The 23,184-nt window shown below is 52.9% G+C and overlaps 1 protein-coding gene across 1 annotated transcript; it reads left to right on the plus strand.

Moving 5' to 3' along the window:
* The first annotated feature begins 13,362 nt into the window (after positions 1-13,362).
* PTTG1IP (PTTG1 interacting protein) lies at positions 13,363-22,955 on the plus strand. Its single transcript, XM_030495139.2, has 7 exons — positions 13,363-13,494; positions 16,036-16,088; positions 17,021-17,129; positions 19,981-20,086; positions 20,189-20,254; positions 20,651-20,697; positions 22,059-22,955. Exons 1-7 carry the CDS (start codon positions 13,416-13,418, stop codon positions 22,100-22,102), a joined length of 504 nt encoding a protein of 167 aa, XP_030350999.1. The 5' UTR covers positions 13,363-13,415; the 3' UTR covers positions 22,103-22,955.
* The last annotated feature ends 229 nt before the right edge of the window (positions 22,956-23,184 follow it).

A 23,184-nucleotide genomic window follows, 5' to 3' on the forward strand; every position in this document is an offset into this window, starting at 1 on the left:
AGCCGACGTGCGGGGAGGACCGGGAGCCGCGTTTCCATGATAAACCTCATTTATTATGAGTCCCCGCCTCCCCCAGAGCGGCAGGGCTTTCCCTGTCTCCCACCGGCCCGGCACCGTGCCCCGCAGCCCCGCCGCTATCCCTGTCCCCGTCACCATCCTCACCCCCGTCCCCATCCCGCTCTCTTCCCTGGGGCTTTTTCCTCTTCTGCCCCTCTGCCTCTCTTGCTTTGGAGTGGTTTCACCCGTGGCAAAGGTTGCTGTTTCCTAAGGAACAGAACAAACCACCGAAAACAAACAAAAAATGCCAAAACAGATAAAAAAGCCTTTTTATTTTCTTTCCATGACGCATACGCCTGCCTGCCTGCTCGGGGTGACACTATTTCAGGCATGCCTATTATTTATGTTTCACTATATTTATATTAATTAGAGACACCATCATGTACGTAGATCTCCAACTTCAAAAAAAGCAGGAGAAGGGGACTGAGAGCGGAGACTGAACTTTCCTGAGAGAACAGGCAGAGAGGAGCAGAATACACAGCTATAGCTGTACTCTGTGCTGGTGCTGTATGACGTTCCTGCTCTACTCCGGTCCCAGCCCCACTTTCCTTCCTTCCCTCCTGGCTGGGACGTCAGAGAGATGTGTCAGGGCTCTTGGCTGGGACGACAGAGTTCCCAGAGTCATGACAGTTTTAGGGGAGATGGTGACACTCACATCGTCTGCTCCAGGCAAGAGAAAGCATCCCTTCAAAGCACCCACAGTCCCTGGTAATGATGAAGCACAGAGGAGTCTCACCTTGTGGAGCAATGGAAAGAGGGCCCTGAGCTTCCCTGCTCCTGTCTGCACTGACTATCTCCTTCGGGAGTTGTAACCAGTGTCAACACCTAGCCATAGCAGGGGACCTCTCCCTTTCCCTGAGGTGATCTTCCCGGCCCTGTCCTCATCCCGTCCAATGGCTCCGGGTCACTTCTCCTCCATTCCAGGGAGCTGGCAGTTTGCCAAACATGTGGATGAGAGGAGGAGGAGGAGAATGGGGAAAACTCCTGGCTGGACATCTGCTATTGCCTTTGCCCAGGGCACATTGGCTCCAGGCTGGGCAGGCAGAGACCTGGCCAGAGCTGGTGAAACACCTCCTGCAAAGGCTCAGCTGGCAGACACAGAGCCCTTGTCCCAGAAAGAGTCCTTGCACTGGATGAAACTTTGCACAGCTCGGGGCTGACCCCAGCGGTTGTAGGAGTGATGCGCACAGGATGTGCTATTACCTCCAGCGATACTCTCTGGCCAGCAGCAGTTCACCAGGGCTTTCCAGATAGCTGGAAGCTCCCACAGCTTTTGTCAGTTGTTGGAAATGCCCCTACATGAGTGGTGCATGGATATTTTCTGCAAGCGGGAAGTCCAGCTCAAGCACAAGAAGCCAATGGCCCAGCCAAGATGCTGTACTCCCCAATTCTGTGTTAGGTTTGCTAATGCTCTGCCCAGGCTATTGGTGAAACAATCCCAGCACATCCAGATGGAAGAGTCTCATTCTTTACTCTCATCCAATTCCTTCCAGCGATTAATTAGTAAAATTAAATGTTAGCAAGAAAAAAATTGTTATGATTAGGCACAAGCCCTGGTAATGATGTCTCTCTCCTGCAGGGCTGCATGCTGTGTCCCAGCATGCAGATTGACCCTCAAGATGGATTCCCTTAGTGTGAAAGACACTGGGTTGGACAGATGACAGCTGCTACGAGTGCCTTAAACATCAATCTCCATGTCTGAAAGCCCTGACCGTGCAGCCTGCAGTGCTCTGCACCAGCAGGAAAAGAAGGGTCCCTTTGCTGGGTGGCAGATAACTGCGGTCTGGCAGTGCTGGTGTAGGGACTCTGCCCTGTTCCGTGATCTCTGCCCCTGGGAATTCATAACTTCTCCCCAGTCCCCATCACTTTACCGATGCTCTCCCTGCCATGCTGATAGCTCGGTGCTGTGGAGCAGTGATGACCCACCAGAGACCCCACAGCCATGGCTGCCTCTGTCTCCTTGGCAAAATGCTCCTGCCAAGCCTGTGCCTTGAGGCCAGGGCTGGCTGAGCCTCGCTCTCCAGATTAATGTGCTGAAAGCTGGATTGATTACAGCTTCAGCCCCATTTCCAGCCCCATCCAAAAAAACCATCACATTTTGCCTGTCAAAAATTGCCCTTGTTAAACCTGAGTCACTTATGATTCCTTGTTCTGATGCTCAGTAATTTCTCCTTTTTTACTGGTTCTCCCTAGCTGGGCCCAAACCCCAGCAGGGATCAGCAGGTAAAAGGGAGGGCAAAGCTGCAGGCAGAAAGCACAGGTACCTGTGGCTTTGGGACCAAAATCCCTTCCCAGACCACTCTGTCCAGCACCCATGGGATTCAGGTGGCAGGGCTCCCAGGGAGATGGTTGCTCTGCAGGGTGGGCACTGATGGGGAGGCATGGGCAGAGGCACAGAAGCATGGCAAGCCTTGTTTTCATGGAATCATAGAATGGTTTGTGTTGGAAGGAACGTTAAAGCTCATCCAGTTCCAACCCCCTGCCATGGGCAAGGACACCTTCCACTAGACCAGGTTGCTCAAAGCTCTATCCAATTTGAGACCATTTTGGGGCCACCTGATGTGAAGAGGACGCTTTTCTCAGTGCAACAAACAAAAGAGAGATTAGAAGTGTCTTTTCATCATCTGGGCAGATTTGGGGTATTTTTAGCAGCTCACTTCTTGCTTTAACTCTGGGTAATTTGCCCTTGAACTGTTGACCAAGGCAATGCCAAGGTTTGCTGCTGTCTCAGTTGTAATGCCACCTCCCCTACCCAGGCTCTGTTACATAGGGGAGAAGGAATTCCCAGCAATTATAACTTGATTATTTTACTGAATGTGTGGTTACAAATGGAAACCGCAGAGCCTGTTAGGGCTCTGAGTAATGAGCATTGCAGTCAAGATACAATTAAAAAGAGCCCAGGCTCCCCTGGCCCCAGCTTTTGCTCTGAAGACAAGTGGGCTGCTCAAAAAGCAAATTAGTTCTTAGTGGCCAGATGAAAGATGGTAAATTCCAAAGGGAAAACAAACAAAAAACCCAGCCTGAAATCCAAAAAAGAAAACACTTGAGAAATTTCCAGGCTGATTTTTAATGAACAGCTTTTGTTCTGCTCAGCGGCGGTGCCCCAGGGAGAAGGGACGAGCTCTCCCGCTCCTGCCCGCGGGTGGTCACCAGCATTTATATTAAGTCACGGTGAGCCTGGAGAGCTGCAGATTAGGCTGGAAATTAGAAAATGTGTTGTGGATGGGGTGTCGCCCGAGAGGGACACGGCCACAGAGCTGGGAGATGTCAGCACGGCCAAACTGACCCCTTCCCATTTGCCGGCCATGGTGATGTGGGTGCCCCTGGGCGCCTGGAGACGAATGTCTCTCCCAGATCATGACTTTCAGGCAGGATAACATTCTGGAGGGTGAGATATTTCTGATTCTGGAATCCATGGGGTTGGCGTATCACACGGGGGACGCTGGCAGGCAGCGAGCGAGAGCTGCAGTGATGCAGTCAGAGGGAGTGTGTACAGCAAGCGCCAGCAGCAGCTCTCCAAAGCTTGCACAGCTCCTGCTCAAGCCCAGCTCCCGCACGGAGCCAGCCTGCTGTCAGGGAAAGATGGTGCAAGTGAGTCAGGGATTTGGGCAAAGCGGCCTTCTCCTCGAGGCTGGAGGAGCACCCCATCAGAAGCATGAAGCGTCAGGAGCCAACAGCAGAGAGCACCAGGGATGGCCACACACCCAAAATTCAGGGTGTGATGTTGCAACTTCCCATCACTGTCCCAAGCACATTGCTTCCAAAATTACATCTTGGCAGTGTAAATACAGAGCAAAGACATGAGAGATGCTTCAACCGAGCCGTGCAGGAGGTGTTCTGCCTGTGCTAATGCTGGTGTGACAGAGTGTTATTAAACACATAGAAAACTGTGCTGTAGGCTGTCATCTCTGTGCTCTCAGCAGTCATTTTAACACAAGCAAATGGAATCACAAAATCAGAATGGTTTGGGTTGGAAGGGACCTTAAAGATTAGCCAGTTCCAACCCCTTGCTATGGGCAGAGACAGCTTCCACTAGAGCAGGTTGCTCCAAGCCCCGTCCAACCTGGCCTTGAACACTGCCAGGGATGGGGCAGCCACAGCTTCTCTGGGCAACCTGTGCCAACTGCATGGTGAAAAAAATCACACGTACTAAAAAATACAGAGAAAACTCCTCTTGTACAGAGATATCAATGTATCCTCTGCAACCTCAAGTGACTAATGCTGTGGGTCACTCATTGCATACACATGGGTGCAATAGGTGCCTCAGCAAGAAAAGGGAGATAGGAGGAGAAGGAAAGCAGTTGAGGAACACAAAGCAAATCAAGAGTGCAGGAGTCCATGGCAAAGCAGAGCACTGGCTTTGTGCCCTCGGGGCAGGCATGGGAACAGCAGGCTCCTGTCTCCCCTCAGCTCAGGCTGCTGCCTTGCTTGGAGCACATGGAACAGCGCAGTGAAGAGAGTCAAAGAGCTGTCAGGTGTTGTTAGTGGTGTGACATCTCTTAATAAGGCCCATCTGGTTGGAAGGCAGTGGATCCGGCAGGATTTCTGCAGACCTGATGGTGAATGCTTTTGCCAAGGATTTACAATCATCATTAATAAACATGCCAGGGTAGCATTTGGCACCGTGAGCTCCAACTTCCCAGGCTGAGGCTGACAAAAACTGTAATTACAGCAGAAATCCTTGCTGTGCAGCAAAGCTCCCAGACGACTCACTTCATCTCCTGTGGTGTGCGGGTCCTGCACAGCCTGCAAACACCGACCTGACTGCAGGTCCATTCTGGTGGTGTAGCTGGTTCCCATGGACGTTCCATCTCTCTGGGAGTGCATGCACAGATCACAAAATGATACAGTGGTTTGCGTTGGAAGGGACCTTAAAGCTCATCCAGTTCCAACCCCCTGCCACGGGCAGGGACACCTTCCACTAGGGCAGGTTGCTCCAAGCCCCGTCCAACCACAAAAAGCCACTGGACCTTTATCTCATCATGCACTGCTGCACCACAAGGGACATGGGTGGCTGCATGGGGCAATAACCACTCTGTGGAAACCCCTGTCCTCTGGGAAGAGGAATTGCAGGGATCAAACCTGCTGCGACAAGCAGGGGAAATACCGCATTTGAAGATGATGAAATACACCAAGTCTCCCCATGGCAGGCTTCATGGGGCCACTAGCAGTGACAGGGGGTTCCCAAATCAAACCACGTCCCTGCAGATGCCCTTCACGTTATTCCTGCAGTGGGTCCAGACTTGTGTTCCCACTGTGGCTCCTCTTCCCTAGAGTCATGGTGCTGGGCTGTTGGTATCTCCCCAAAGCCTGCCCTGCTGTCCCTGAGGAGCATTCCTCACTGTGAGAGATAGATAGGAAGAATCACTTTAAATGTATACTTCCTTAAATCCCTTGAACTCCTGAATTAAAATAAGGATGTGGGATTTAACTTGCAAGGTTTTGAAGCAGATATTTTTGTTATACATCATCATGCATGTCACAAGTCTAAAATATTTGGAAGGGGTGTATAAATAGCTGTTTGATCACCTTTTCTCATCTGGCTCCTGCTTCCCTCTATCTCACAGCTGCCACAGAGCATGGAAGTATGCATGGCACTTGGGAACCTGCAGTTTTACTTTCATTTAATTTCTGTGTTTCCATGTTACAAGCCTTGTTTCATCCAAAATGAGAGGAGAGGAGAGGAGAGGAGAGGAGAGGAGAGGAGAGGAGAGGAGAGGAGAGGAGAGGAGAGGAGAGGAGAGGAGAGGAGAGGAGAGGAGAGGAGAGGAGAGGAGAGGAGAGGAGAGGAGAGGAGCAGGGTGTGTGAGGATGCTGCTTCCCTGAGCATCACTGAGACACCTGTAGACTGTCAGGACAAAATTGTTGGCACCAAAACTCCATCACACTATTGTGAACTACACCATGCTCCGGGCAATTTTTGTGTCAACACCAGAACTCCCAGAATGTGAAACAGGGGAATTTTCATGATATTTTCAGTGGAGAGTGGGGCAAAATAAGCCAGAAGCTGTTTCCTATCTTGAGAGCTGCACCATCTGGAGAGGCCCGGGGGCACAGTTTGGGCTGCCCCACATCTTCCTCCCCATAACCCCGCTCGCAGGCATCACCCCAGGAGAGCAGCTGGCAGAGATGCCCTGAGCTCTGCACCACAAAGGCACTGGGGTGAGGGCAGGGGGCAGCTCTGGTGCTCCCGGTTTGTTTTTTGCTTTTAAAAGCCACGTCAGAAGATGTTTCTATTAAAAACCCTTACGGGTCTAAGACGTGAATCCGCAGCCACAGCCAGCCAGCTTGTCTCCGTGTCAGCTTAAAACCCTCCGCTGCCAGGCTGCCGGGGCCAGTGTCGCAGCCGATGGGAGATGAGAAACATTTGCCATATGCTGAGAGATTACTGTATAAAACCAAGATGCTTGGCCGCACGCCAAGGCACAGGGTTTCCAAATAGAGTCTGAATCCTGGACAGAAAAGTTCCAACTAAATATAGACATGACAGCCTCAGAGTTTACTTCTTTCTTGGGGGGGGGGTGGGATTGAGTTCACTTAAAATAACCTGTTTTTTGTGTTGTGGGTTTTTTGTGCCCTGCTGGGGGGGGCAGGTAGAGGCATGTTTACAGACAGAGGTACAAGCCCAAGGAGACGGTGGGAGGACCACCCTCCTGCCCGCCCTGGGATGCTCTGAGGGATGGAGGGGATCCATATGTGCAGCCCCCAGGGTGCATCCAGCCCCTGAATAGGAATCAAGGGAGGCAGCTCTGGCCTCCTCTTCTTCACACCCTGCCTAAGGAAAGGGCTATCTGCATAGAAACCATTGCAGGGAACCAAAAAGCTGGGGAGGGGGCATGACAACATGGGGGACAAGACAGGCAGGTGGCCTTGGAGAAAGGCTGATGCCTGCGGGGGCTCAGTCGCACTTAGCTCAGCAAGAAGGAACGTTGCCCGGTAGTTTTGGCAGAGCTGGGAGCCGGGAGCAATGGGAGGCTGAGCAAAACTCAGCGAGGAGATGGTGTTTTCACTTGGAAAAGGCTATTTGGATTTTCTAAGCTGCCAGCCCTGCTCACACCTTTCTGAGATGTTGGCTGGGTTACTCAGCCATAGGCGCACCAGCAAATGCAGAAACAAAATGAAAGCTCAGCAGCGGGATGGAGCAAGGGGCCAGGATCCCAGTGGTGCTGCTGGCTGAGCCAGCCCTCACGTTTGGTATAGAGCAGCTCTGGGTGCAAGAATTAAAATACTTGGCAAAAAGCCCATAGAAAAAGCAAGAAAGTGAATATCTGAGATGGAAAAGCAGGCATCAAATGCACTCATCACACTGAGCAGAGTGTTGGGAGGAAGCATTGGAGACAAAGTGGAGTGGACTCATCCTCGGCAACACAAGCAGCATCGCTCCTGCTCAAGGCAGCAGAATGGTGAAACTTCTTTAAAGAGTTGGAGGAGAAAACTCCCAGAAAGCCATTAAGTCATTTGCTATCCAGTATCAGATCTATATAATATATATAATATAAAATATTGTTTATAACCTTGATGAGAAAAAGGAAGAGAGAGAAGCACCTACACGTGCATTGGCTTGCACAGTTTTAGTAAGAGCTTTCCAGCACCTTTGCATGGCTGGCAGTATTTTATTTTAGGGTTCACAGGAAAGCTGATAGGGATAAAACTTAAGCAGATGCCTGAGACAGGCCTTAAATGAGGGTGGCCCGAGAAAACACAGGATGTCTGAGATGGACAAACATCGAGTAATCACAAGTTGACCAAAGGGAAAAAAAAGGGTCTGTAAATACTTATTTAGAATGAAAAAGGCAGGAAAGCAGCCTGAGGTGGGATCCCTCCACGGCAGAGGAGCTGCCGGAAGGGAGAAGCCTGGCTCTGCAAAACTCATGCTCCTAAACAGCAGCGCTGGGGAGGTCAGTGACATGGGGGAGGTACGGCTAATAATAATAACAAATACTGCCAGAGTTATACCTTACATAGCTAAAACTGCTGCTGGAACTAGCTTTCTGAGAGCCCAGTGAAAAGCTTTTGTTTAATTTATGGGGCTCAGGCTATATTTAGCCAGCACATCCTTGGGGTTTTATCAGGGATCGCTGCTTTGAGCCAGCAGCTGGAACATTTTCATTGTTTGCTCTGGGTTTGGGTTTTGTTTTGTGTGGGTTTCTTTTCCCAAAGGGAGAAAAAGGAAAGGAGATGCCAGGGTCTGACCCCACTGGCCTCCTGACACCCTCAGCAGCACCTCCCAGGGCAAAAAGGCCTCAGGGCAGCTCACAGGAGGTTTCCTGGCGTGGTGCTGGGGGGTCACAGGGCAAGCCCCTGTCCTCCAGCTCCTCCTGTCACACTGGAGGGAGCTGCTGCTGGGAGCCCACATTCATCCCCTGCCCCTGCCGAAGGCAAGATCAGCAGGCAAGAGCATGGAGGGGAGACATCACCCCCAGCTGGAGGACACACGGTGTCTCCCCATCCTTTAGTTGCTGCAGTGATTTAAAAATAGCCTGGGCGGTCCAGTGAAGTGAGAGCATCCCCTTCTTCGAGGAGAGTGAGAAGCACTCCAAGCTGGGAATGTGTGTTCAGTGGGGGGTTTATTTGTTAGGAAAGCCCTCTGGTATCTGCCTGGAGCACGGATGTGAGAGGAGCCATCTGCTCCTGGCCAGGCAGTATTTACACCTCTGTGCCAGGCGGTATTTACACCTCTGTGCCAACACGGGCAGAGAAAGGGCTCTACAGATGCCTGGTCCCCAGCTCCCATCGCACAGCCAGCGCCTCCACCCTGCGCAGCCCCGGTGATGACGATGCAGCTGTCTCCATTTAGGAAAACACTGTTCTGCTGTGCCGGGATCCCCCATAGCAGCTCGGAAATCCGTGGGGATTTCCCCCTGAGGCTGACAAGAGCTGGCCTCGTGGGGTGGCAGCAGGGACAACCCCTGCCGTCGGACAGGGGGCTGCCCGGGTGTCCCTGGGGCACACCAGTAGCCCCTCTCTGGGGACATGCCCCAGTGCTGAGCATGGTGCAGGCAGAGGAGCACCGGCCCAGGCAGGGACTGGAGGGGTTGATGGGCTGGGGACCATGGCAGAGCAGCGCCCAGGTTTGAGGGATGCTGCATCACAAAGGGTGTTTCAGGTAGAGGCAGACACCTCTCCCCAGGGCTCAAGTGAAGGTATTTGTCAGTTGACAGGACAGAAAGGAGGCACTTAAAAGCAAAAAAAGCAGCATCTCGGCCACGCACATGCTCCCAGTCTGGCTCAGGCTCAGCTGTCTCTGGCCCAGCACTGAGGGTGCTCCAGAAGCCCCGTCTGCCTGCGCTGACCAGAGGGGACGCAGGGCTGGGACTAAAGGGAAAACTTTGAAGAAGGACAGGGAAAACCTGACTGTTTTCAAACTTACTTCCCCCTCCCCCCCCCTTTTTTATTCCCTTTTTCTCCCTACAGAGTAAATCTTCTCTCATTTGGACCCTGCTGACACAAACAAGCTCGGGTTTTGCACTGAAATGCTAGTAATCACCTTTTCCATCGCCAGCCAGTGTGGCAAGCTAATTTTATCCTCCTCGGCTCCGCCCCCCTCCCATCTCCTGGAGATTGTCCTGTTACAGCCAGGGAGTGCTAGAAAATAGCACATCGCCCACTCATCCAGCTTCCTTCAAGGGAAATATTTATATTATGCCAAAGAGAGGGTTTCCATGGCAGTAATGACTTTAGCACTGTCGCCTTGGAAACCACTTGAGGCCATCTTGAAGGGTTTGAAAATACCCTTCAGAGACAAATAAGGAGAGGGGGTGGATAGGCGGGATTGGAGTGGCCTTTCAGTCTCCTCTGGCTTGCCCGATGGCGCCTTGCCCGGTCCCACTGCCATGGTCACCTTGTGTCACCAGGATGCTCTGTAGCCCGAGTGTTGCCTCACAAATGAACCCAGGACAAATAAATGAGACACTTTGCAAGCATAAATGGTTCAGTAGATGCTTCCTCCTGCTGCCCAAGCCGGCTGGCAGTGGCTGTGGTGTCAGGGCATTGCTCAGCAAGTGTGAAAGAGCTGTCTCCATCCCAGAAGGCAGCTTCAGCGAGAATTCCCTGGGCCTGATCTGGAGTGATCATAGAATCCCAGAATGATTTGGGTTGGAAAACACCTTAAAGAACATCCAATTCAAACCCTCTGCCATGGGCAGGGACACCTTCCACTAGAGCAGGTTGCTCCAAGCCCCGTCCAACCTGGTCTTGAACACTGCCAGGGATGGGGCAGCCACAGCTTCTCTGGGCAACCCGTGCCAGTGCCTCACCACCCTCATATCCTCATATCTAATCTAAATCACTCCTCTGTCAGCTCAAAGCCATTCCCCCTTGTCCTGTCCCCACAGGCCTCTGTAGAAAGCCCCTTTCCAGATTTCTTGTCAGCCCCTTTAGGCACTGGAAGCTGCTCCAAGGTCTCCCTGGAACCTTCTCTTCTCCAGGCTTAACAAGCCCAGCTCTCTCAGCCTGTCTCCAGAGCAGAGCTGCTCCAGCCCTCAGAGCATCTTTGTGGCCTCCTCTGGACTCACTCGAGCAGCTCCACGTCCCTCTTGTGTTGGGGCCCCAGAGCTGGATGCAGCACTGCAAGGGGAGGTCTCATGAGAGCAGAGCAATGGGGGAGAATCCCCTCCCTCAACCTGCTGGTCACGTTCCTTTTAGTGCAGCCCAGGACACGGTTGGTTTCTGGGCTGTGAGCACACACTGCTGGGTCATGGTGAGCTTCTCATTGACCAACACCCCCAAGGCCTTCCCCTCAGGGCTGCTCTCAATCCATTCTCTGCCCAGCCTGTATTTGTGCTTGGGATTGCCCTGACCCATGTGCAGGACCTTGCACTTGGCCTTGTTGAACTGCATGAGGTTTGCACTGTACCACCTCTCCAGCCTGTCCAGATCCCTTGCCACCAGTGTGTTGACCACACCACACAGCTCTGTGTCATCAGCAAACTTCAGCTTAGAGCAGTCCATGAAGGATAAGGATAACCCAGGACAACCACTGTAACATCAGCATCCCAGCCCCTCTAACATGTCTTTGACACTTGCCCAGCACTGTCTGGTGACACAGATCAGTAATCTGAGCAAGACTGACACCAAAACCACCTGACTAATAGACAAGCAGCAAGAATGTTGAAAAAATAGTTACTTTGCAAAGTTCTACTGAGATTAGAATTGGCAGCGTGGGTGTTTGTTAGTGATTAGTCATGTTGTACTTGACTGTTTGAAAGGTATAAGAAGCCTGTGTAAAACCACATTCTGATGCCCTGATTTGACTCGGACACCTCATGTGCATGAGTAAATATTTACCCTCGTAATTGTAATTCTATGCTTCGCAGCCCAGCCTCTCTCCTCATTAAGCAAAGGCCAGGTGCTGGGGTCTTCCTCCTGGACAAAGCAAGAAGCCCACTGACCTCAAGCCCACATGTTTGACATTTGAGACTTGAGAAGGTGCTTCAATATAAATGGTGTTTTTCACATGCCATAGGTCAAGCCGAGTGCTTTCCTGTGCTGGAGCCAAGGAGCTCCGCACCACTCGGAGGAGGCTCAGAGCACTTCTTCTATGGAGACAGGCTGAGAGAGCTGGGCTTGTTCAGCCTGGAGGAAGGCTCAGGGGAGACCTTCTAACAGCCTTCCAGTGCCTAAAGGGGCCAATTCTATGATTCATGCCCAGCAATGCAGACAGCCCAAAAGAATTGTTTTTTGACTGTCACTGTGACGAGGGTTGTGATGCTGCCTGAGCTGAGCTGCTCTGGGACCTGATTTTTCCCCCAGCCCCTTGGGAATGGGGTAGGAATATCACTACATGCACGTGGGCATCGTGGCAGCAGCAAGCAGGAGCAGGCAGCCTGGCACAGGCAGCAGGACTGGGAGGCATGAGGGAGGATTGCCCTAAACTAGGAAGACAACTAATGTTTTTCAGCAAAACAGAGAAAAACACCTGAAGGAGGTGACCCCATAGCTTGAGCACACAGCACTGCTGGCCACCCTGCCACCACCTGCTTCACTGTGGAGCTCATCGTCTGCCCCCTCTGAAAGCTTTGCTCTCCCTGCCACGTTCCTGGTGTCCTTGAGAGCCAGATGGCTGGCCACTGGTGACAGGGCTCCTGCAGGCCGGAAGAGTCAACAGCCGATGGTGTTAAGTCAGGCAAACCATGGGATGTGGGGGCTGAGCTGTGGGAGACATGCGATGCGGAGGAGGGAATGGGGCTCTCTTGATTCTGCCACTGCAGGTGAGCGCTCTGATGCCAGCAGCTGCCTCTTGCAGGCGGGTCAGATTTTGGCAGCTCCTTGGGAGAAACACAGGGCTCTTGGCACGTAGTGAGGACTCGGGGGCTGCAGAAAAGACACAGAACCTGTGTGTTTGGTGCTCCAAAAGCAGTTGGTTCTCAAGGCTGGGCAGGTACTGGCATCACTCAGCTCTGGAGTCCCCAACAAAAGAGGGACGTGGAGCTGCTCAAGTGAGTCCAGAGGAGGCCACGAAGATGCTATGAGGGCTGGAGCAGCTCTGCTCTGGAGACAGGCTGAGAGAGCTGGGCTTGTTCAGCCTGGAGAAGAGAAGACTCCTTAAAGGGAGACCTTAGAGCAGCTTCCAGTGCCTAAAGGGGCTGACAAGAAATCTGGACATCACCATTCCATGATTCTATGAAGTTTCCCAGCAGCCCTTTTTACAAGGGCCAGGCTGTCCTTTTGTTTGTTTTACTAAAGCATGAACAATACCAAAGTCTCCAGTAAAATTCCACAACCTATCGTTGTGCATCGTGTGAACTAATGTAAATTTGAACAAAGTTAACGCACTTCCGTGCTATAAAGACTGACATAACAGTGAGGGAAGGGATAATAGTGGGGACCTTTTGGGAATCGGTTCATGCAGGGGTCAGGAGGAGGGTCATAGAACCACAGGTTGGTTTGGGTTGGAAAGAACCTTAAAGCTCATCCAGTTCCAACCCCTGCCATGAGCAGGGACACCTTCCACTAGACCAGGCTGCCGGGTCCCCGTTTCAGGCTGGCACCCTCCGAACCCGGAGGGTTTTGCGGGCAAACCGCAGCCTCCGCAACTCCCGCGGGGGTCTGGCCCCCTCCTGCGGCCGGGCGCGGGGCTGCCGGGGTGCGGCGGCCGGTTCCCCCCCCCAGCCCCGAAGGGCTCCCCGCCCGCCTTGCGAAGAGGCGAAACCGTGCGGGCCGCTCCTCCGGCACCGCGCCGGCCCTGCCCAGGCTCAGGCTCACCCCTCCGCCGCCTCCGTGCGGCCCGGACCCCGGGACCGGCCACGGGACGCGGCTGGAGAGGCCGCCTCCGCCCCGCCCCGCCCCACGCTCGGCCCTACATAGGCGGTGGCGCCCGCCCCAGCCGGCCTTGGCTCCGGCTCCGGCCCAGTAGCGCCATGGCCTCGGTGCTCGGGCTCTGCGCAGCCCTGGCCCTGCTGCCCGCCGCCGCCGCCGCCGCGCAGGACGTGGCGGGAGGTAAGCGCGGCCCCAGCGGGGTGGGTGCTGGTCCGGGCGCCGTGAGAGCCAGGATCAGCGGCTTTGTGAGCCCGGTGATGGGCTGAGCCCTGCCGTCCCGGCCCCGCTGGGTGCTTCCCCCCGCGCCGCAGGGGATGAGGCTGGGGCACCCAAAGTCGTGTCTTCGCAGGTGCTCGGAACCCCACTTTTGAGGGGCGCCTGGTGCATGGAGCAGCCTGGTGCAGGCTGTTGTCCCAGGATGGGGATGGGCAGTGGGAGCCGGGGAGGCAGGTCCCATCCTTGCTGGGAAAGCCTTAGAGACATGTCAGAGGGGCTGGGATGCTGGTGTTACAGTGGTTGTCCTGGGTTATCCTTTATGTTTCATGGACTGCTCTAAGCATCCCTGAAGGAAAGCCTTTTTTTCTGGGGCAGAGTGTGGCCCTGTGCAGTGTGAAGCACCAGTGCATATCTCTCTGAGATCTGGAAGGAAGGGTGTTGGAAAAGAGGCTTTACTTTTAGCTTTTCCAGCTGCCACCTACAATGTAACCATGCATTTGGTGATGCTAACAGCTCGGCAGCCACCCCCCCCAGTGATGGCCCTTTAGAGGAAATCCTCTTTCAGGACAGGGGAGGCTGTCTGGGGGGTGTCAGCCTCAGGAGCTTCAGACCAGGAAGAAGATGAGGGCCATCAGATCTGGATGTGGGTAAGGAGCAGTGGGTGCTGACTGCTCCTCCTTGGGTGGAGGAGGTAGCATAGCCCTGTGGGTGCATTCCAGGTAGAGGAGAAGCTGTAGTAAAGGATGGGGACAATCCCCCTTCAGGTGTGCCCCAAGAAGTCTGCCCACCAAGTGGGAAACTGTTCTCCACCTGATGACCAGACTTGGGGTGGCTGTGTGGTTGCTCCAGCTGGGAGGAGAGTGAGGACCAATGTGTGTTTTGCTGTCTGTCTTCACTTCTCTCCTCTCGTAGCCAAGTGGCAGAAGGAAACTTCTAGCACAGCAAGAGCTGCTCTCCCACCTCTGTCTCCAAGGACTGCAGTGCTCCCCATGCTGTCCTGTGTGATTAGGCCGATTCCCTTTTCCCAGGGGAAAGCACAGTGTCAGTAGGGAGCCAGGTTAAAACGTCTCTGATGTGAGAGGGCTGTTTTGTGACTCGTTGTAAGCAACAGTCTTGGTGCAGCATGGCTGCTGTGATGCTTTGCTGGCCTTGGTTGGAGAAACAGGGAAGACGCAGCTTCCTTAGAGTGTTTAAAACCTGCAATCTCGGCCTCTCTGGGTAGCAGTGTGTAAACACCCTTATCTGAGCTATGTTAATAAATTGCTCAGTTGTTTGGAGGGCTGTGCAGAGCATGTGACTGCTGACAGTGGGTCACAGCTCGGGGCTCCTGCCAGCTGGAGAGAGAAAATGCGGCTTTGCTGCTTGTGAGCATGGAAAACAAGCACCTCGGGTTGGTATTTTTTCCAGATTAAGGTGCTGTGAAGCAGTGATGCTTCTACCAGTTACTGAGTAGTCAGGCAAACTGGTTCATGGCCTTTGGTTGTTTTCTTTTCTTTTAAACTACACTCAAATGGGCTCCTGCCTAGACCCTTTAGGCAAGGGATGAGGTTTAAACAGCTGATCCTCAAGGGTTGGCAAACCACCCTTCCTGAGGATCTGGGGGAGCATACCAGTGAAATAGCAGGTGAATGTCCTTAGGAAGGCTTTCCTGAAGAGCTAGCACTGGCCTGGAGCTGCAGGCAAGCCCAGAAAGGCAGCTGAACTAGGCCACTTTGTCCTGTGTTCAGACCTGATCCATTTCCCCACCCAGCTGACCTGAATTCCCTGGGAATGCTGTCATCCATGGTGCTGGGATCCCATGCTGGGAGCTGCCATCCATATGCTAGGAGCTGCCTATGCCTATAGAGCAGGGGTCTTCCTCTGACAAATGTGGTGCAAACAGGTTCTGAACGTAGGTGCAGATTTTGGCCGGGGTGCCTCTCTTGTCACCTGGAGTGTTTCCTGCTGAAGGAGGGTTTGGATGAATTGGCTGGGGCAGGGTATTTCCCTCGTGCAGTGGGAGGGTACAGGCTCCCACAGAAACCATAGCTACATGTCCCTCTTGTGCCCCTCTGCTTCTCTTCCTGGTAGTAACTTCCTTGTCTGGGGTTTGTTTGCTTGAGCTGCTCCATTATCTGGTGATATGGGACTGCATTGCCTGCCCAATGCTTGTCCTTCTCTTCCCAGGGTCCCTCTGGACTGACCCAGCTGTGTCTCTGAGCTGCCCCACTGCCTGCTGGGCACAGCAGATGCTCAGGCTTTTAGGGAGAGGAACTCACAGCTTGGGGCTTTGGGTTAGTGTGGTCAAGGCAGAGGATTTCCATTGCAAGGCTTTTGGGATTATCACCATGACACTGAGTGCGTTTTGAAGCTGGCGTCTCTTGCAGCACCACTATGCTGCATTGCTGCTGCTCTGATGGAGTGACCACCTCCCAGAGTGGGCAGGAGCAGGCTCTGAGGAGCCTGGAGTTTTAAACCACTGAGAAGCTCTTCTAAGTACTGAGGTGTCTTTTTTCCTTCCTGTAGATTGCAGCCAGTATACGAACAGGAGCTGTGAGGAGTGTCTGAAAAATGTCACTGTAAGTAGCAGCATTAGAACTCCCAACCTTTTGCAAAGCCTGAAAACATAGCGTGGGCTTTGTCGGGCTGTTATGGAGCAGTTTCCCTCCTGGAAGGGTGGGCTTGTCCTGAGTGTGCTGTAAATGCCACCCACCCGTGATGGTGAGAGGGCAACCCTGCCCTGGTGCTCTGCGAAGAGGTTGCTAGAAACTGCTTGGGTTTTGCTGTGTGGTTTTGGAGTTGATTAATGAGCTCCTCTTCATGGATAGGAGATGCTGTCAGTGGGACATGCACCATGAAGGGGCTGAGTGGGCTGGACTGGCTAGTCAAGCTGACCCTCCACCAGTCTGTGGGTGACATGGTACTGGGTGGGTGCAGGATGTATACCTGTGTCCCACCTTTTCTCTGATATCAGCAAACTTGAACCTGAGTCAGATCTTGCAGCTGATGCAGCCAGAACCAGTTTGACCAAACCCAACCAAATGCTGGTGTTAGGGGTTGGAGCCACCAGGAGAGGAGGGTGCAAAGCTGCTGCAGGCAGCCTTTCTGGGTAGGACTAGTGATGGTACACACAAACCTACCCTGCTCATCAGCTCTGTGTTAAGTGCCTTTTGTCAAACGCTTTCTTCTTGTCCCAAAAATGCATGGAATAAACATTAAGGATTTGATTATTACGACTATCATGCAAGCAAGGAAGGTTCTCAGCATCTTTACTTGCTCTAGAAATCTGCACTCCCCCCGCCTGCCTCTCCTGGTGCAGGCAAGCCTGATGCAGCCTGTGCTGACTGAACACAGCTGTTACTCCTGAGTGTCCTGGTGCTGCTGGGTGGTACCTGGCTCTCGGGAGCAGGCAGCAGTGGCCCTGTCGCTGCAGGTAACAAAGCAGAGCATGGCTAACTGGCATCGCTGCTGCACACCGGTAACGCTGCGGTGCCTGCTTCCTATCCCCTAGTGCCTGTGGTGCGCCAGCAGCGGGAGGTGTGTGGAGTACCCAGTCCGAAGAGTCCTGCCCCCAGCCGACCTCTGTGAGCTCCGCTCTGCACGCTGGGGAGTCTGCTGGGGTAAGTGGATTGTGCTTAATTATAGCTGCCTTTAGTGGCTGCTAAATGGCACTGATTGCTACTTGTGCTAGTGGAAATGGGAGATTTCCCTTGCCTCCCTTTGTCACTGCTGATGTAGCAATGACAGACTGAAGTCAATCAGGGTTCTGCAAACTTCCTGAAGCATGGGCAAGAAAGCAGACTGTGAGCAGTTCCCTGCCTTCTGGCAAGAAGGACCTGTGGGGCTTTAGCTACTTTGAATACATTGCTCATGCTTTGGTGTGGTGGAGACTTCCAAAAGTGGCTAGCCCTTGGGAACAAGAGTCAATCAGTTGTGGACAGCTGCCTGTGCAATCCTTCCAGGAGCTCAAAGAGTGCACACCAGGGTCTGGCTCTGCAGCAGCTCTCTCCTCTGCACCTCATGCGTTGTTCCTTGTGCTGCTTTCTGGCTCTTCATGTTTAGCAGTGTGGCTGCTGCCTCAGGCAGCTTCTTAAAATCCACAGGGTCTCTTGGAACCAGAAGTGATGCGACTTCCCTGCAGGCCTGTGTGGGCTTTTAGAGCTGAGCTTGCCATGGTCCTGCTCAGCTCGTAACCCACCTGAGAAAATAACCTCTTCCAAAACCAGCCCTGCATAAGCTGTTCTGCAGCTGGCTGCCTGCAGCCAAGTCACTTCCTGGAGCTTTTTCTGGCTGGCTGTTGGCTGACTTTCCTCCTTGGTGCTCTGTTTCCTGGTGGGTTTCTGGAGAAATTAGTGTCTTGTTTAGACCAAGCTTGGTGCATGCTCATGCTCAGACAGGACCCAGCTTTTGGGGGCTGAGGCAGCTAGGAAGCAAGCTGGGGCTTGGTTTCTCTTGCCTATCTCTTTGATAGGGAACTTGGAGTTGAATTGTGGCCACCTATTGTGTCTTGTGCTTGAGGCTGGGCTAACTCCTCCCATACCTTGTGGAGGAAGAGCTGCATCTCCTCTTTGCGAGCACTACAGCATGCTGTTCTGGAGCTTCTGTAAGACCTTGTAATACTAGTTTTCATGCGAGTAGCTTCACAAAAGGTTTTGTTATAGAGGAACACATTCCTTAACTTGCAAAACTCGCTTTAGAGGAGATTAGTCCTGTGAGAAATTAGCTCTTAAATGAGTCTGCATTTTGGGTGTGTGTGAGACTTACGCCTTCATCATCAGGTGGACCAGTGTCAAGTGCTCTGGGATGGACCTCTGTCTGTGGGCAGGGGTGATCTGAACCCTGGGCTCATCCCAAAATCTGAGGTTTCAGAAGCACCATTACAGACATATGCTGGTGGAGAAACTCCCTTCTGAGCTGAAGAGCCCGTTTGGGTTTGTCTTACCCCCCTGGGCTGACTTCTGATCCTTGGCTTTTGGGCTGACCCTCACATGACTGTGGGTCTGTCGCAGTGCAGCTGGCAAAAGCTTTGTGATGCTCCAAGGCAAGGCAGTGCTGTGGACAACCAGGTCTCAAATACCATCTTTCCCAAAGCCTTACTGGGAACATGGACCTGCAGGCCTCCCTGCTGCTGGGTGACCAATGGAGAGGATGTGTGAGCCCACCTGTGGGGACAAACACAAGTGTCTGCAAGCAGGTAGGTTGATCTCGCTAGGCTATGGCAGCTATCTGCAGTTGGCATCTGGATCCACATTCCTTGCATGGTGCTTGCCATGGTAGTCTGGGTAGGGATGCAGTATGGTTTGAGAGTCAGATGGCACAGTTGTTTGGCAGTGGTGATGAAGCTCTCCACGGGGAGCAGGAGCCGGAGGCTTTGACAGCAAGTTCAGTGGTGGAGTCAGCTCAGCCTGGAGCATCCCAATAAGCCTGCTGCTGCTGAGTCCTTGCATCAAGGAGACAGGCAGGCATCTTCTGAAATGCCCTGAAATACACCACATGCAGCGCTCAGGCTTTCTAGTGGGTTCACAGTCTGAGCAGCATGGGGAAGAGAGGATCAGAAGTGATCTGAGCAGGCTCAAGTACACTAAGATTTCTGTAAGTTGGCTGGTGTGTGTCACGTGGCTCTTAAACAAGTATTTCCACAGGCCCAAGTCTCTGTACAGTCTGAATCATACTTGGAAAGAAACCCCTCTTTGTGCAAAGGATTTCGGGTGATGTCTAGATATGTCTGTTTTGGCTGGTATCTCTACAGCTATTACTGCAGGAGCTGAGTAGGACAGCTGCCTCCCTGGGACCAGGGCTCAAGGCTCCTGCCACGTTCTAATGGGTTTTGTGCTGTGCATGAGTGAGCAGATCCTCACGAGCCCTGGGGAGATGTGCTGGTGGGGTGAATGTAGCAGCTTTTTGCTTTCAGCTGCTTCAGCAGCACTGCAGGCCCCAAGCTGATAAATCCCAACGGATCTTGTCTTGCTTTGTCTCTTGCCTAAGGACTCTAGACACTGTAAGTGCCTCAAGTCCACTGTCATCTCTTCTTAAATGACTTCTGAGGCTGGCTCCTGCGAGCAGTAACTTCAGTGCCAGTTGTGGTCTCTGGAAGCTGAAGCCTCCGGGGTTGTTTTTCCCTTGATGGGTTACTGTTCACCTGGATTAGTGATTAAGACACCTTTGCTCCTGTTTCTGCTGGAGGAGATGGGCCCAAGTGCGTTTGTTCATGCCTTTCTTCATAGCCAGTAACTGAGTGCTATAGTTTGCAGCTACATATGCTCAATTAGGGGGGTGTGTGTGTGCTGGTGCCAGCACTTGGTATAACTGTGGGTAGCGATGTCCATCTTGCTTTTCTGGGCTGCTAGGTGTGCCTCCAGCCCAGTGGCTGAAGCTTCTGGTGACTGTATGAAGTAGCTGTATGCTTCTGAATATTACAACTCCAGGCAGCTATGTATTTTTGTACTAAATGTGTTTTGTCAAATCCTTTAGTGAACTTTGAAGCCCTGATCATTGCGATGTCTGTGGTGGGAGGAATAATCCTCATCATGCTGGGGGTCTGCTGCTGCTGCTGCTGTTGTAAGAAAAAGAGCAAAAAGCAAGTATCGGAGGGGTCCCCTGTTTGCTCAGAGCACGCGGATGCAACCATGTGCTGTTGCAGAACTGAGTGCTGAGCACTGCTAACAGGCTTTTCTATCAGGCCAGACAAGGAAGATGAGAGGATGGCCAGGGAGCGGGAGAAGAGGCGGGTGCGGCAGGAGGAGAGGTGAGGTTACCCTGCAGCCCCTGTCCCCTGTGGGCCACAGCCTCTTGCCTGCACTGTCAAACATTGTGCCAGGAGGCACGTGGGGCTCAACAACGTGCAGTCAGTGGCTGCTTCAGCCTAGCTCAAATGCAAACCTCATGAGCAATGTCTTTCTGGGGTGACTCATGGATGCAGCATCACGACAGCATTGTGTATTTAACTCCCCAAGGGCTGCTGATGTGCGTGGACTCTGGTGGTCCCTGGTGTCTGCGGGGGGGGTGGGGGGTGGGGTGGAACTGAGCAAACCTGGCAGCCTGGAACTTCCTAGGTTGGGAAGAAGCAAGGAGCTGTAGCTCCTCTTGCCTGGTTTTGTATTGCCAGTCACTGACTCATGGGGTTTCTGTCTGCTTCTTGCAGGAGAGCAGAGATGAAATCACGACATGATGAAATCCGAAGAAAATATGGTACAGTATTGAATCACTCGCATCAGCTGAATCACAGCTGATGTGATTCAAGCTAAGCTTTAGATTGAGCAGCCTCAGTAACTACGTTCCTTGCTATGGTTACAGCTGCAGAAACCTAGCCAGTAGCGAAAACAGTCTCCGCTTCCCCTGTTCCAGTGAATTGCTCTCCTGCCCTCAGGGAGCAAGCATAGAGATGCTTGGATAATGGCTTGTGACCCCACGCAAATGCTATGTCTCTTAGGCAGGAAAGAGAATTTAACACTCCCTGGGGCTTGTGTTCTTCAAACTCATCACATATGAGAAGCTCCTGGGGCTTGGGTGGAGGGGAGAAGCAGAAGCTGGTAGACACAGCACCAGCTGCGTGCTGCTGCCCTTCAGGCATGGCCCTCTGGCAGCCCTGTGGTCGGTGGTGCTGGGGAGCCAGCAGCTTGGGGTCAGGCAGGGGCCTGGATGAGCACAGACTAGGCACCAGCCTGACCGCAGGGCCAGTCCCCCCGTGCTGGCAGCAGGTCCCTGGGAGGTGGTGGCTCAGTCCCTGAGTGCTGGGAGGGCACAGCCTCTCTCCGGGGGCTGGACAGTCCTTCAAGTGAATCCTGTGGCCCTGGGGCAGGTGAGGACCTGCCTGAGGCGGGGACAGCAGGCTGGAAGGAAGTGGGGAGCAGCCTGTTGCTTGGAGCTGGTGGAGGGTCTCCTGCCTGCCTGCTGGGGCTGTTCCCAAGGCGGCTGTGGAGTAGGGAGAAGTTGGGTTCATGCGCACTGAGTGTGGTGGTATTTGCCTTTGGGCGGGGGTGAGGGTGGAAGTGGAAGTGCTGTGCTCCAGGGCTGTCTTGCTGCAGCCAGACTGCAGAGTCGCAATCCTGTCCTTTGTGGCTGTTCCTCCTCAAGTGTTGGGATGGGGTTGGGAAAGCAGCCATCAGAGTGGCATGGGGGCTTCTCACTGGCCCAGAAGTCAGCCCCATACCCTGCCTTGCTGTCTCCCAGTCTGTGGATACAGGAGCAGATGAGCCAGTCTAAGATCAGTTTTTATTTAATTTGGGTCTGAGCTCTCTGCTCCCAAGTCCAGTCCAACAGAAGGAGTGTGCAGAAGGGGTGCTCTGGAAGATCAGTTGTGCTGCTAAGCCTGGACTTCATACAGCCTGCCTGAGAGGAGTTTGCCATCACGTTGAGCTCAGTGGATCTCCTCTTGTGCAGAGGAGGAGTGAAGCAGTGCTGACTGCATGTGTGGCTCGAGCAGGTCTTTAGGAAGGACTGCAGGGCAGGAGGCTGGATGAAACACAAATGACGGAGTTGTTACCTACAGCTGGTTTCTTGCTGGCTGTGGCTGGCATGGCAGCTGCTGTCTGAACAAACCTCTCTTCTAGGCCTGTTCAAGGAAGAGAACCCTTATGCAAAGTTTGAGAATTAGCATCTCCAGACGTGCCCACCCTGGTGAACGGTGCCTTCCCAGAGCCACAGGACTCCATGCTTCCCCTGCCCCGAGGAGACCACCATGGTGCCACTTCTTACTTCAGCTGCCACAGAAGATGAGCCAAATGCTTGGTGACATCGTTGTCCCTTTTCCAGGTGCTTGGTCTGCTCCAGAGCTTTGCTCTCGCTCTGCTGGTGCAGAGAACTGTGGTGGCAATACTGGAGGATGACATGTTTCTTCTCACTTATCCCTGGGGCAGTTACAGAGTCCAAAGCAATGCAATTAACAGTCCTTGTCCCTGGACAAGGGCAAAAGCAACCTTATGTATCTTGCTCTTGCCTCACCAGATACTCTTCACACACACAGAGCCAGGCTCTTCTCACCTTTCTTTTTCTCTTTCTTTTAGTATAGGCAAAAAATAGCAAGAGTTTCTTGACTCACTGGTCAGCAGGAGGCCTTGTCTGTTACTCCAGGTGCCTGTACTTGTCACGGCACATGGGCATTCCTTTCAAAAAGCACAAGTTTCTGGTTTTCTCAGGCCTCCAGTAGGACAGTCCCACATGCATGTTGTCACTTGCAACTAATCTGGGGAAAAGCCCCAGCACTCCTACCTCTCTGTGCCTTTCTAGAAAGGTGGTCTCCTGAGCTTGGTGGCCACCACTGATAGCAATACTGTAGGATTTGGATGCCTTTGCAATATGTCTATATATTAAACTGATTTCATTACTGTATTGTGCATTACTTTGTGTGTGTGGGGTGGTTTATTCTTTCATCTATTTCCTTTTATTATCATTTCCTTATTGTACTATTATTATGTTCTAATTTCAATTATTAAACTTTTCCTATCTCAGCCTGTGGGTTTTTACCTTTTTTCCCGTTCTCCTCCCCCTGGGCAAGTGAACGCATGGTAGCTAGTAGCCAGCTGGGCTTAACCCCCGGCACTCTGCAGAGGGCAGCAGAGGGACCTGCTCCACGTGGGGATCCAGCTTCCTGCCTGGATGGCGCGTAACTGTGCGCTGGGGGCAAGCAGAGGGATGCTGAGAGGGACCATTACTGGTTTCCTCTGTGAGGCTTTGCCG

Source organism: Strigops habroptila, chromosome 8 (assembly GCF_004027225.2).
Source record: "Strigops habroptila isolate Jane chromosome 8, bStrHab1.2.pri, whole genome shotgun sequence".
Taxonomy (NCBI): domain Eukaryota; kingdom Metazoa; phylum Chordata; class Aves; order Psittaciformes; family Psittacidae; genus Strigops; species Strigops habroptila.